Raw genomic sequence first — 15,857 nt, 5'->3', positions numbered from 1 at the left:
AAAAAAATCGGCCAAGTAGTGCAAGAGGAGAACATTTTTAAAGGCATACGAAAGACGAAGATGAACGACTCACGAAGGAAATAAAGTGACGAAATAGATCATATCTATTCAAACAAAACTGTTTTCAAGAATGTCATTGACCGAGGAGTTTTATGCTTTCATCAAATTATGTAATGAAAAATCCAGCATCGGTTTATTTCTCTCTTGTTTGATATTCAGTTGGTAATCAACACATTAGTAAAATACACAAATAGTCAATCAAAATGTATTTAATAGTTTCTAGATTCAAAACAGTGTATACCAGTACATAAATACAAATAATAAATAAAATAATATCACAAAATGAAAAAGGACTGATTCACTAAACTTTCAAATAAAGTATCCTGGAATGATGATTGTGTGATGAGATCCAGGAAACTAAGTTGTTCGATTATGGAAAGGAATATAGATAATCCAATTCATAAAGCAAGTAAGGGGATAGTAACTGAAAAAAACATAAATTTAATGGATACATTTGCAGTCATTTTGTTGGTAGACAATCTGCTTAAATGATTGACCACCAGGTTTGCGATAATTAATGTAATTGTTAGCCTAAAGTATGATCATCAAAATATTGATCTGTTTGCTCGGGGTTATCGTGCAATGATTGGCGTGAATGAACCCCGAAAGATCGATCAAAAGTGGTTTCATATTGCATAGTTTATGTCTTCTGGTGGAGCTTTTTACCTTTTACTTTTCACATTATTTTACACGCAAAGTAACTCTGCGTCTTACGACATGACATTATTGTGTATTCAACTCCTTCAGTCTCAATCCTAAACTTTTGGTGAAAATTATCACACTTGTGCATTTTATATTACATGAATATATGTTTTTAATTTGTATCTCTGTCAACATGTTGAATTTATGCAACTTATTTTATTGGTCAATATAAAGAGCAGTCAATCTAAATAAAACGTCATGTATATTAAAGGATTCTTAACAACGAAATAAATTTACAATTAATTCCTGAGGGTATATATACATTTCTTTGAATAAGGGCTTTTCATAGTTGTGTCTCGTTTGTAACTTTGTGAACGCAAAAACAACAGATTTAACAAAAAATGCACATTTTTGTTTTCCAGAAGCTACATTACAATTAATCATTTTGGGCAATTTGATTTAACACTATTAAGACTAATGTCAGGGGCATATATTACTGTACAAAAAAGACCAATTTGCGTAAAGTAGCTATCAGAATATTCATAGTAAATGAAGTATTTGCATATGTTTGGGAGTATAAATCTACAAATATTCAACATTTCTAAATATGTTTTCCTGATGTTTGAAATTTAATTATTTATATCTCCAAAATAATTCTTATTCAATACTATATAGTTACATGAAAATAAAACAAACGCATTTTACACATTTTGTAGCTGAGTTTTGCTTAAAATTGCTAGAGTTGACGATAGATAAGACACGAAAACAATTTACGGAAAAATGTTCTCCCTGTGTCAACAACAATACATGATATCGAACAGAATTCATCTTAAGGTTTATGTACCCTTCTGTAGTCATTTTTGTACGAATTTTTCAAACCTCAATTGTATCAAAACTACAGATATAATAAATCATAGAGATAGGCCATTTAGTACATATTCCAAGGGGAAAATTGATTCAAAGCATTTTTTTACTGTTTCATTGCATTTGATAGAAAAAGAGGACTTTGTGGCAAATAAATCAAGATTTTTGTAGAAAATCCACAGCCTTTAATACAGAGATTTTTGTTTTAAAATTTGAAACATAAATTACCCACTTGATTTTCTATGATTTTGCTAGTGTTTATTTTCTACAAAAAGTTCTAAGCAACCTGTAAATTCCAAAACACCTCGTGCTGAGTCACTAAAGTCGAGCGCACCCTAAAAGGTGTACTTGATTTTGGCCATATTTATATTTGTTTTAACCAATAACTACATTTATAAACTTGTTTTAAGGAAATCAATGCGAGCACTGCATGCAATAATCCTATATCTATCAGTCATCAAATTGCCAAATATGAGTGTACAAGGATAAAGGCTGTGGATTTTCTATAAAAATCTTGATTTATTTGCCACAACATCCACTTTTTCTATTAAATGCAATGGAACAGTAAAAAAAATGTTTTGCATCAAGTTTCCCCTTGGAATATGTACAAAATGGTCTATCTCTATTATTCATTATATCTGTAGTTTTAATACAACTGAAGGTTGAAAAGTTCGTACAAAAATGGCTACAGAAGGGTACCTAAACCTTAAAGCGCTTCAGTCACTGGTATTAAAGAGATAATAGTAACTGCAATTACGATTATCCCAATATGGCGACGGTAGATATAGGTAAAATCTTTACACTCGTTTTTCTTAAATGTAGCATGTATTTGTCAATAGTTACTCAGCTGCAAGGTTTATCTATACCATTTCATCATATTTGAATCGTAACGGTGCACTGGAATTGTCTAATCGCTGTGAAAATAGCCGTTGAAAAATTCGGGATGATAATCGTAACTCGGAAAAAAGATAATCGTAATTATGTATCTAAAAATAAAAAAGATAATCGTAACTGGAAACTGTTTTATTAATATTGACACTAAAACGTAAATCTGATAGCATATTATGAAATTATAGCGATGAATTATTTACGAAACGTACCAACATCTTATGACATTTCTTTTTATGCATATATAATTAATAGTTCTTATGAAAACAGCTACATACTAGTATATCATACAATTGGAAGGGTGAACAAGCTTCTAGAAATTTGGAAATGGGAAAACACGAACTTTGTTAATTTACAGAAATTTCCAAACACTAGGTAAGCCACAAAATATGTGAAAGAGCGATGGAAATTATGATACATGATAATAATTGTCAGGCGACACGTATGTGTAACCTTATATCAGATTTCTGATTAAGACAGTAAACAAAAATTAATTTCTGAAGTAAATAGTAAATATAGTTAATATTGTTTAAATTCATTTATTGCAGGTGGTTATATGTGCTATTTCTGCCCCCGGTGATTTAATTCTAGAACATACCCTATTATGCCATAACGGAGTAGGAAAGACATTTAGTATTCGTCAAAAACCGTTTGACGAGAAATTAGTGGCTACAGTTTTCATGTCACTTCGATCATTTTTCATGGACTTAAAAGCTATGATGAACAAGGGAAAACTTTGAAAACTGTGTTTTACAGTGTCATTTCGGAGTCTCTTATAGCTGACTATGCGGTATGGGCTTTGTTCATTGTTGAAGACCGTACGATACCTATATCTGTTAATGATGAGTCCTGTCGGTCTCTTCTGGAAAGTTGTCTCATTGGCAAACATACCACATCTTCTTATTTATATTGGCTACTTCATGACTGTCACTGAACTTGAATTTCAGTATCTCAGGTATAAACTATAAAAAAATCAAATTTAATTTTGAATTATGATAATATGACATCCTTAAAACATTTAATGCTATATAATTACATTAGATGTATGTTTCATTATAATACGTTATTCTGATTGGCTAATTGCACATCACATGTTATTCCGTAAGCAGTTGCATGAGACAATAACATTTCATTCATGATGACACGAGGTTCCACAATAAAGTGCACAGGTGAATTTAAAAATTTAACTTCATGAAAATTGTGTTTTTATAATCCTAGCTAAAAAATGTAATTATAAGTATTGAATGCTTCTTTTTGTAACTTTATAGGGTTGTAAAAGCGTTGACCGTGCGTACATTTTTATACAAAATGTACTTCGGTCAACGCTTTTACAGCCCAATAAATTTACAAAAAGAAGCATTCAATTCTTAAATAAGATTAGAGAAAGATTGGCCCTACATGGGATTCTTTGTGTATTATGAAATTAAGTAACGTGGAGTTCATTGACACACATGGATTTGTGTTCTTTTATAGTTTGGCCAAAAAGCCCGAAAATCAAGAAATAAAATTTTCTTACAAGAAATACTTATTCAAAGAATGACTGCAAAATTGAGAATAATTGAATAACCCATATTCCGCAAAATAAGAAACAAACTTATTAAAAATTCATAAATACTCGGTATATGAAAAATATGCTGCATACATATGCATGGAAGATATTGTAGAGAAAAATATTGAAGGTACTAAACAAGGAACATTTTTGTATTTGCATGCTTGCCATATAATTCGTACTTTTCTATTAAATTACATTTTTAACACACAAAATACCATTGAAATGCTGAAAGACACATTTATTATGTTTAAGTTACTATTATCCGATTAAGAAAATTACGATTATCAAAGAAGAAAAATACCATAGAGTTACGATTATCATCCCGAATTTTTCAACGGCTATTTTCACAGCGATTAGACAATTCCAGTGCACCGTTACGATTCAAATATGATGTAATGGTATAGATAAACCTTGCAGCTGATTAACTATTGACAAAAGCATGCTACATGTAAGAAAAATGAGTGTAAAGATTTTACCTATATCTACCGTCGCCATATTGGGATAATCGTAATTGCAGTTACCATTATCTCTTTAAAACCAGTGTCAGTGAAATAATGAATTTAGAATTTTGAATAACAAAACTATAAAAAAAAACTGGAGATGAATTTAATTGTGTGTGTTTTTAGAAAAAAATAATTAACAAAATGAAGAGGTTGCAACTGCTGTCGTGCTCAATATACCCCCGCTTGGTTTTTGAAATATCGCCAACAGGAATTGTAAATGCCAGATCCCAACAGCGCTTACACTTTACAAGTCATCACAGGCAAATCATAGACAAAAAGAGAAGTTATTCTATTTTGAAATTAGAGACAAAAACATGAAAACCATTCAGCATATTGAACAAATTAAAAGAATGGACGCACAAAAGTAGATATGTGTCCCATCAGGTATTGAGGACATAAAATATTGAGTACGTTTTTCAACTACTAGTAATCAAATAACTTTAGACTGATGTTTTGAGCACACAGTTTGTTCTCCAAGTCCCAAGTGTAGCTTGGTAAGCTCATACATTACTACTTAATTCATTTTATTCAGTATAACGTGAAAAAGGGGTCACGAAATTGTTTTTTGGACGAACGGGCAGACATGGTTACAATAAAGACTCTCTCATATGAAGGGATAAACTATGATCACTTTCATTCAATTGTTTATAACAAGCTAACAATGCTACAATCCTCATTAGCCTGCATTACTATACGATCTGTCAGTATGCTTAGACTTCTCTGGTTTTGTTGTTACTTTCAGTCAAGGAACTGTGATTTTCATATCTAGATTCGCAGCATATTGTCGCGACATAGATTTTTTCTCGTCCGAACACATAAATAAATACACTACACAAATCACATAGTTCATCCGTTTGGTCTGTTAATATGATGTTCTGAATTACTTAAATGATGCTCAATCATTGGCTGGTATTCGTCTTGCCAATTAACGTGACCGTTTGTTTTATGATTTTCATTCGGATCGTTATGAACACTTTTATTAGTTAATGGTTTAAGCTCATATTCTGATAATTTTCTTGTGTCCCGCTGTTCGGGTTCTGAATTTGAATTTGAGACAAGTGATCCTCTTCCCCGTGACACATATGACATCATTGTATCTCGATGTCCATTCAGTGAAGCATGCCCATGCGTGAGTCTAAATCTTCTCCATGTTTTTATTATTTCAGTTTGCACCTGTAATATATATTTATTTTAGATTGTGCTTTTTTATGTGGTCATTTTAACTTTTCACTATATGATTAATACACTAATTTACTTTAAATGAATGGAAAATGCTAGTCAAAATGACTTATATGCAAACAGAGCAGAACTTAAAGTATTAGATATTGAATAATCATTTATCGACAATCGAAACAAATACTTCATATAAATAACAACAAATCTACAAACATGTGTAGGCACGATTTGTCAGTGATTTTTTTTTATGTGAGATCTTGCATTGAATAAATCTTTTTAGAAACGATGACTTTATTTCACGATAATGATGTTATTACTTGTAAATCAATCCATATTATACAATATTTTCATTTAAAAATAAACGTTTTTAAAAACAATTAAATTCTAAAGGACATTTTGATACAATTTTTAGAGGATACATACCTCGCCATTTAGAAAGCAAAATAATAAAGTCACAACGAATCCCTGTAAATGATAAAGGAAAAATATTAAGTTGGTATAGCTTACTATATGGATTCGGTGTATTTTCTAAGCCATATAGATAATGATATACTTTAAATTTTAATTTCTATATTGGAACACATAACAATGGCATTTTAGGCTAGCTTTATGCGCATCAAATCATTGTTGTATGACGGCCCTAGTTAAATGTCTTACTTGCGAAGTACACAACAATGTATTACACATTAACCAGAATAAATTTTGTCTGACAAATAGTTTTTACAAATATATTGACGTAGCATTTTGCTATTAAAGAATCAGTACACGCATACACTACATGAAAGGTGTACATGTATGCGATTACGATTGACTTTGTTGTAAAGTTTATCTTGTAAGTGAAGGAAATCCTCCCGAGTGTTTTAGGTGTTATGCTTATTTTCTGCTGCTGGTATACTGTTAATGAGTCAGAGGGTGATAATATTACCAAACCATAAGTTAGTTACTATATCCAGTACTGACATAATTTTTCAATAAACACCGACCTAATGTTAGTAGTAAAACATTAAAATAAAAAAAACAACACCGCCTTCCAGGAAAAGAAGACAAACCAGAACATAAATCAAGTGTAAGTATTGTACAAAGAAGATATATTATACCAAACCCAATGAAAGCAGTATAAATGAAAAAAATAGAATATCAACCAACAGTTTGTATTATACAATGACAAGATTTATCATCAACCTACATGAAGTAACTCACATTAACAAGATATTACATTGGATATTACACTGACTCGATGGTAGCAGTACAAATGACAAACTTTAACATCAACACACAGTTGGTAGTACGCAATGGAGAGATCCAGAGGTATAAATACACAATGAAGAGTTATTACACCGACACAGAGGTATAAATACACAATGAAGAGTTATTACACAGACACAGAGGTGAAACATGCTACACAGAAGAACACATGGTTAGTATGCTGGAGTTTCTTATCGACAATACATTTGTTGAATAAACTGTGTGGCTCTCCTTGCCGACTTCTTCTTATTTTCATATGAATCGGAGTTCCTCATGACACTTGTCAAAAACAATCTGAGGATCTAAGAAGTCAGATTATTTAATTTAACTTTCAGATATATTGATGATGTTCTTTCCATAAACAACCCGAACTTTTCTGATTGGGTTCCATTAAAAGAGGGACGAAAGATACCAAAGGGACAGTCAAACTCATAAATCTAAAACAAACTGAAAACGCCATGGGTAAAAATAAAAAAGACAAAACAGACAAACAATAGTACACATGTTATAATATATCCCCAAGAACTAGAAAATAAAGAAACAACAGACACGTTTTCTTCGCCTCATTTTTAGACTTATATCTTGAATTTGGCTTACAGTTATCTCAGTACCATAATCTATGACAAACGAGACGATTATAATTTTGAAATTATAATTCCCCCACCTTAGTAGCAATATACCAACTTCACCTGCATATGGGATATATATTTCCTAATTTATTCGATATTCAAAAGCTTGCAGCTCCTTCTCAGACTTTGTAAAACGTCATCGGTGTCTGAGTAGAAAAATGATGAACCAGGGGTTTGTCAAAGAACGTCTCGTCCTTTTTTAAAAACGTTCATCAGAAGGTACCAAGACCTTGTTGATAAATATTCCGTATCAACTTCACAAATAATGCATGATGGTCTTGATGTATAGATTCTGCGAACTGATGTTGTTTATCATCTTAACAACGTGTTATATTGTTCTTTCTTTTGTTTTGTTCTAATATTAATTTTACTTTACTGTTGGATTGTTGTATGTGATATCCATTTAACATGGTTCGGTACTTATACATCCCTTCAATGTGTTTGTATTGTCTTTCATGTTTTGCTGGTGTGTTTTGTATATGCCACTTTTTGTATTTCTCTTGGTTCTTATAACGTGACTCCGTACTTTAAAAGATCCCGTCAGTATGATATTGCTCTATTTTTTTGTCATTATGATATATTTCTATAATGAATTACAAAATACGTTGAACCACAAACGTCAAAATCATTCAATCGCGTAGTGGAATTAACTATTTGTGGATTCCTATAAATTCTAAAGTATTTCTTTAATTTATTCTTACATACTTTTGATTTTTTAAACCTGTATGCTAACATTGTCTATGTGAAATTTTGAAATTGTTTGTATGTACATTGAACGACAGATATATGTCACGTATAAAATTTTCTGACGTAAGACACTCGAATCAATGAATGTGTTTGTTTGTAGATATATGTTTTAGTGCTCTGTTAAATTGAGAGGTATAAATACACAATGAAGAGTTATTACACAGAGGTATGAACTTGTTTGATTTGTTTGAGCTTTTGATTTTGCATCTTACAAAAAGGTGAAACATGCTACACAGAAGAACACGTGGTTAGTATGCTGGAGTTTCTTATCGACAATACATTTGTTGAATAAACTGTGCGGCTCTCCTTGCCGACTTCTTCTTATTTTCATATGAATCAATGAATGTGTTTGTTTGTAGATATATGCTTTAGTGCTCTGTTAAATTGTCCCTTTTATAATTGTTACACGATGATGACTGCTTTACCCATATTTTGACTATTTTTATTAATTGTGTCTGTTTACTTCACGCATCATTGTAAATATAACGGAATTTGATGAGACTGTCATCCAAGTGAGAGGATTATCGCTATAAAACAGGTTTAATCCACCATTTTCTACATTTGAAAATGCCTGTACCAAGTCAGAAATATGACAGTTCTTGTCCATTCGATTTGATGTCTTTTGTTATTTGATTTTGCCATGTGATAATTGATTTTCCTCTTAGTTCAGTATTTCTGTGATTTTACCTTTTTTGTTAAGGGACGTTAATTTTTTATTCTCATCGAGTTCTTTTTTTTTTCTTTTTTTTTGTTGTTGTGTTTAATTTACATTTAGTAGTACACAATATTAAGAAATTACACCGATACAACAATAGAAATTGAGTATTAAATTCAAAATACCATCAAGGCAATACTATAGTACTATTTACTGGGCTAGATATAGCTGACAATGCGGTATGGGCTTTGCTCATTGATAAAGGCCGTACGGTGACCTATAGTTGTTAATGTCTGTGTCATTTTGATCTTTTATGGATGTTTGTCTCATAGGCAATCATACCACATCTTCTTTGTTATCGATATTTTATCTGAACTCGTACGACGGTTGCATTACCTAAGTTAGTAACTTCTACACTAAAATATAAAGAAGTCAAAGATTAATTGACATTAGAAATGCATTACTCGTAACCGATGATCCGAGTCCGAAAGTCAACAAATATCATGAATAAGAACATACTTGTATTGAATTCAAGAACATTTCAAAGTATAACTTGACTAGTTCTGCTTCTTTGCTGACATTATCAGGTAGACCGATGAAAACAATATAATGCACGCCAAATAACGGAATCAACACCATTGTTGACTTAGCCAGCCGCCTGAAAGATAGAAAGGAAAAAAACTCATGTTTGTATATTAATACGTGCAATGATAAGTTATAAATTTCAAATTTAAAAAGTGTGGAGAAATAAATGATGTTACGTATAATATGCTAATGTATGTCGTTAACTTAAATGCGATGTTGACACTATTGTGTTATTTTTTGTCTCAATTTGCTGGTTGAGATTTATTTTAAAATGAACAAAATGTGCATCGTTCCAACCTTTGAAAGTTATCAATGACCTAGGGGATAGCCAATGGACATGACCTTATCTCGTTTCATGGTGCTGGATTATCTTTTCAAATTAACACAGTTATCGTATCACTCTCCGTGCAGTGTGTTGCAGATTTTACATTGTGTTTTTTAGAGAATGTTATATAGTATTAAACATACATTACTTAACTAAAAAGCTGCAAACAGATTAAAAAGATATCTACAGAAATGACAGGCTTTTCAGGATTAACTACGTTTAAGCAAATTGTTTAAGTGTACCTCTGCAACTACCCCATGTACCAGTAATGATCTAGATCTACTTTTACGTATGATATTTACACCTTTATTGGTATGCTAAGCGGCATACTATTTAGATAAACGGGAAGTTAAAGAAATAATTGTTGAAAATAAAGTACAAAATAATAACCAAATAGCAAATTAACAATGGTTGTGTATGCCTTTCAAAAAACCAATCTTTTCGTTCAAAACATGAGTGTTATTCATTTCAAAACACATCTACATTACAATCAAAGAAAATAATTCACGAATTATGATTCAGGGTAACATATGATAGACCAATATCACTATCAATTTGTGTAAAGGAAATAAATCAGACACACGATTAAAATGATTCAAGATTAAGGTAATTAACAACAATTTCAAATGTTGTACAGGGCATAATTGATTATATTGAAAGCGTATGTATTTTTCATAAAGTCTTTCATATTTGTTTCTTAATTTTCTTGCATTATGAAATTTTATGAATTGAATCACTAGTCATTCTACCCAAAATAGTATTTTTAGTAATTTCCTGTTTGGGTATCTTATATTTGTGTATATCTTGATTGTCTTAAAATAATATTGATGGACAATTGATGACAGTACCTTTACGGTAAATTGGTATCATACGTTTATATAGCCGTGATGTTTCAGCGTAATGAAAGTTTGACGTGGTTGTTGTAATAAAAAGTTGAAGTTCTGACTGTTTAGGTGGTGTTATTGAATAATATAATGTAGCTTCGACCCTTGAACTGTTCAACTTTAAAAAAAAATGTGTATAGTACATAGTATAATAGTCTATGATGTAAAGCTAAATTGTAGTTTAAAGCTAAATGATATATAGTTTGATGTTGCACCGTGTAAAGACAAATAATATATCGTGCAATGCGGAATTATCTATATTGCTCTGTATCTTACGTGTGTGGTATTTCTACTCTTATTTATCTATCATTAACAAATGGTTCCCAGTACCAGAATCTATGCCAAACGAGACGATTTCTATTTTGAAATTATCAGACTTCAGTAGTAATATACTGACATCACCTAATTATGGGATATAGTTATCCCAAGTAATTCCGTATACAGAGCTTGCAGCTGCTACTCAAACTTTGTAAAATGTCACAAGTATCGGCGCAGAAAGTTGACGAACCAAGGGTATGTCAAAGGACGGCTCGCCCTTTTTTTCTAAATACACGATGGTCCTGAATGTATAGATTCTGGTATCGGCGTTGTTTATCATCTTAATAGCGTGTTATGGTATTCTTTTATTTGTCTTTTTGAAATTATATATTAACTATTTAGTCTATCATTTGTGACATCTCGTCATTTTGTTATTGTGCAATGGTCAATTTTTGTAAGCTCGTCTATTATTTTTGCTTATGTGCTTTGTCTATACATTTTTTTTATTTTCTTTGTTACGTATATGTTTGTTAGTATAGTGATTAACATATAACACAATGTTGACTGTTGTACTCCTGTTTTGACATTTTTAACTAGTATGTCTGTTTGTTTTGACATCAGTTTAATGGGTTATTATGCGACTGTCATACAAGTGGTAGGTTTATCAAGCTAAAAACCCAGGTTTAACCCACCATTTTTTGCATACTAACATGCCTGTACCAAAACAATAATATGCCCCGAGTTCGGGATTTTTGTGATTTTACTTTTTTCTCACACTTCATTCGTAATCAATTGAATAATTGGTAATTTCTATGCAATATCAGGTCCGATTCGATACATCAGAAGAGGAACAGGGCAATTTTATTCTAAATTGTGATTGGCAAAAAAGGATTGGAGTTTTCTTTGTGAAGAAGGAACTGTCTGAATGGAAATTTAATGAACCGAAAACTGTATGATATTTGGTTTTCCGCCGTTGAAATATGTGCTTAACCTTCAGTTACTTTTCTAAAGTTACTCTCCAAGCTCGCTGTTTATTCTGCTTCTGAAAGTCGTTAATATAAAAAAGAAGAAGTGGTATGATTGCCAATGAGACAACTATCCACAAAAGACCAAAATGACACAAACATTAACAACTATAGATCACCGTTCGGCCTTCAACAATGAGCAAAGCCCATAAGCTCTTTTAAAAATTAAGTTATTTAATGGCTTTTCTCGGGCAGTATATTGTTCCATGTCCTAGGTTGGGGGCAACATTCTTGAGAAGTCTTACTTATGTGTGTGAAATATTATTTTGGGATTCATTAATGCCTTTCAGTTGTTGCTAAGCTTTGATCGCAAGATTTATTTGTTGCATAATACAAGATATGGAAATATCCAATAAGGGTTCATGTTACGGTGATCTGCTAGTGTTGCAAACAAAAATTAAATTTTGACCTTCAAAAGTATTGACATTGTGGTCTATTGAATATAAAAAAAATGCGTTTTTCCGAAACATTTATAACTATAGTACACAAAAAATCTTCTCAATTCATATGCAATGTCCTGACATCGTTCCGATTTTGCTGCATCAGCCTGGCAGTAAATATTACCCAATGAAAGATTGTTGGATTGGTAAAAGAACAGCGGTATACTACTATTGCCTGTATTTACATATAATATACTTTCATCTTTCTGTTACTAGATTTTCAGAAACTTGTTTCATTAGTGATATAATTGATAATTCTTGAAACATAGAACAATAACAAATAACAAACCACACAAAAGCAGGGATCCAACACAAAGTGCATTGCAGCATATAGCATATGTGATGTGTAAAATAAACAAAGAGTGTGTTAGGTATTATGCAGCATACATGACATCAAGATAATTATATCAGAAAACATTTATATAATTCATACATTTAGTTGTTTCAATATATTTGAATTCATTCGAGACAAATTGAAAATATGTCGAATTCAATCATTGATTCAAAATTTACAATTCAAAATATATGCTTTTTGTTACGTATTGCTATGTAAATACATGGTCGATTAAATTATTTAAGTTTATATCATTTTAGTTTTAAATACCCTTTATCTTGATGTCATTTTATTTATTTACAAACCAGTCTAAATATGGGAAAGACCTGCAAAACAATTTATATAAAATGCCTTTATAAAGAAAAAAATCATTGTAACTTCATTAGCTTTAAATGTTGCAGAGGGAAAACTCATATAAATACTTATAAAGATACAAAATAGGGGATCCCAGTTGCCAAACTTGTTCATAAATTAGATATACACCTTTTCCAGTATACAACGTAGCCCAACGGTCTTTACCTACAGCCGTTAATGATTTTCAATTCCATGTGTATCGACTTGAATACAACATGTGAAGTCAAAAGTCAGAAGGCATTCAATGAACCGTTTCGTGGAATGTACAATATTACAACTGTTATATTTAGAATAATATTGATAAGTGTTATCTAATTTGATAGTCTCTTTAACCAATGCAATTCTTTATGGAATATTTTCTCATCATGTTTCGTAACAAAATTCTTACTCTTGTTGTTATTTATTTGACGAATATCAATACCATATTGATGAAACGAAAGAGTGGCGTGGTTTTATGAGAGAAAAATTGCTATGGGAAAATATTGAGTAAAGCGTTCTTGAAAACTGTACTATAAATACAAATAACGATTATAACTAAAACTAGCAATTCAAGTCGGTAGAAAGAGCCTTAATGGTAATGTATGTAACGAAACAAATTCCAATTTCATTATTTGATAGGAATTTATTTAAAATTTATTTCACCGTTGGTGAGATTATAGGAAATATAAACATTTACCAGAAGGAACGAAGACAGATGTGTCGTCAAACCCGAAAGCATATAGAAAACTTTTACTGATGCACTTGGATACAACATATAACTTTAAGAAATATAAGGAATGGTCCCCTGAAAGCAATACTGTTACCAATCAGAGCTTACTAACTAGCATTTCATATCTGCAATGAGATAACATTTATCTACTTACCTATACCTGAATTTCTTCGTTTCAAAAGAGTTAAATGCAGTTAATTTTGTAAATAAAACTCTTATTATATTCAAAAAGATCATGAAGTTTATCTGAAATGAAAAGAAACAGTTGTTAATATGATGTACGTTCCCATTACAACTAATCCTGCTATAGAACCAAGACTGTCTCTTTTGCTCAAGACACTTAAAATAATCTTATGACCATGCAGTGTTTTTCAATTAATTAGTATTTTTTATTTCACCTCATAATTTATATGTATGAGCATTTTTTCTGCTCATCATTTTTCAATATCATGAGTTACAATTGACAATAAAATTTCCTTAAATTTTCGGTTTTGAAATATTTTTATAACAAATAAGCCCCTTTAAAAAAGTATTCTTTTATAATGTATGTTGTATATTTGTTTTGCATATCTTTTAGAATTTTTATAAATCACTAATAACTTTGGTAGATTAAACACTGATTATGTCCCCTTTGCCGATATTTTCAAAGCAGTTTGAGCATACTTATTGAATGGATTGCCTGTTTAACGTGCAGTGATTTTGAAATAAGTCAAATTGGATGGGAAATAATCATTTTGTACATTACTTTTATCTTGCATTCAATAATAAAATATTTATGTATCAGAATATAAGTCTATAAAATAGTAACTTTGTATATGTACATTACGGAATTTCTACTTACAGCTACAGATAAAACAATTGGTCCTCTCATAATCCAGAAATATCCTGGTCTAGTGTGAGTGTTCCAACAGCTGATAAATATAAAACAAATTAAACGAAGTCAATGATACAGATTGTTTACTGATTTCAACCCTTCTTAATAATGAATAAAAGGATAGGTGTATTTGTTTTATTTCATTTTTTTTTTTATAATAAGTGCTTATTAGTTTATATGTACAATGCTTTGAGGGTGTTGCATCTTCTTCAAATGAATGTGTATTTGCAAAGAGCAGATATACTGAAGATCTGCAAAAATGGTCTACATTCTCCTTTAAGTAAAAGCTTGAAATAAACGACAACTTACTAAGTATTTTCATATAGTATCCGGACTATTACCCATGGACCAACAAATAAGATTGGTGAAACTGTAAAGTAATAAAGATTAGACTGATAAAACAATATCAAAATAAAGAAACCAAAATGTATTATGTTCATAATATGATAGTTAAGATTTTTTTTTCCATTTTTTTCTAAGAACACGAAAAGCTTGGACGATTTGTAAATTAAGTTGTATACAATATCAATATCCTCGCTTTAGAAAATTAACTTCCTTTATTTTCTTCGAATTGGCATGTTAATGTCTCGATCATGAGGAATAATGCGATTATATTTTGAAACATTTAACTGAAACCAACAATCAAATAAAAAAACAACCTCATATTTATTTATAACATTATCGTATTAAATAAAATCATTAACAAATCTAGGTTTAATATTGTAGTTTCTATAGAAGAAAAAATAAACAAAGAAAAATAGTCATGATTATTAAGGACCTTTAGTTGTTAATTTCTGTGTCAATTGGTCTCTTGTGTGGAGTTGTCTCATTGACATTCGTACCACATCTTCATTTTATACAATTATACTGGTACTTAGAAAAAGACAATACGCGGTAGAAAAGTTGGATAACAGTGAAATATTTGCCTTAACAGGTCTGTTTTATAAACCGCACTGTTGGGAGTAGAGCAATCGCCTTATAGCACAAAAACCTAATCATAGTAAGACAGATTAAACCTTTTAATGTATAGAATCTATGCGTATTAAATGTTTAATAGAATTGTACTGTTTTGTGCATTTCTATGAATTTAAGTACAGATTAATCCACA

General features: G+C 30.8%; 1 protein-coding gene across 3 annotated transcripts in view; it reads right to left on the bottom strand.

Moving 5' to 3' along the window:
• Positions 1-4,555: 4,555 nt before the first annotated feature.
• Positions 4,556-15,857, bottom strand: part of LOC134706550 (secretin receptor-like) — a 58,505-nt gene continuing 47,203 nt past the window's right edge. For 2 of the 3 annotated variants that reach the window (XM_063565578.1, XM_063565579.1), the window contains 6 exons: positions 15,059-15,119; positions 14,717-14,786; positions 14,030-14,121; positions 9,481-9,619; positions 6,109-6,150; positions 4,556-5,682 (listed from right to left, as the gene is read on the bottom strand). In XM_063565578.1, coding sequence (XP_063421648.1) covers positions 5,356-5,682; positions 6,109-6,150; positions 9,481-9,619; positions 14,030-14,121; positions 14,717-14,786; positions 15,059-15,119 — 731 coding nt within the window. In that variant the 3' untranslated portion in view covers positions 4,556-5,355. The remainder of the gene's footprint in view (positions 5,683-6,108; positions 6,151-9,480; positions 9,620-14,029; positions 14,122-14,716; positions 14,787-15,058; positions 15,120-15,857) is intronic. The other variant, XM_063565580.1, reaches the window with a different exon arrangement.

Source organism: Mytilus trossulus, chromosome 2 (assembly GCF_036588685.1).
Source record: "Mytilus trossulus isolate FHL-02 chromosome 2, PNRI_Mtr1.1.1.hap1, whole genome shotgun sequence".
Lineage (NCBI taxonomy): Eukaryota > Metazoa > Mollusca > Bivalvia > Mytilida > Mytilidae > Mytilus > Mytilus trossulus.
This window is presented reverse-complemented; position numbering and strand designations above follow the sequence as displayed.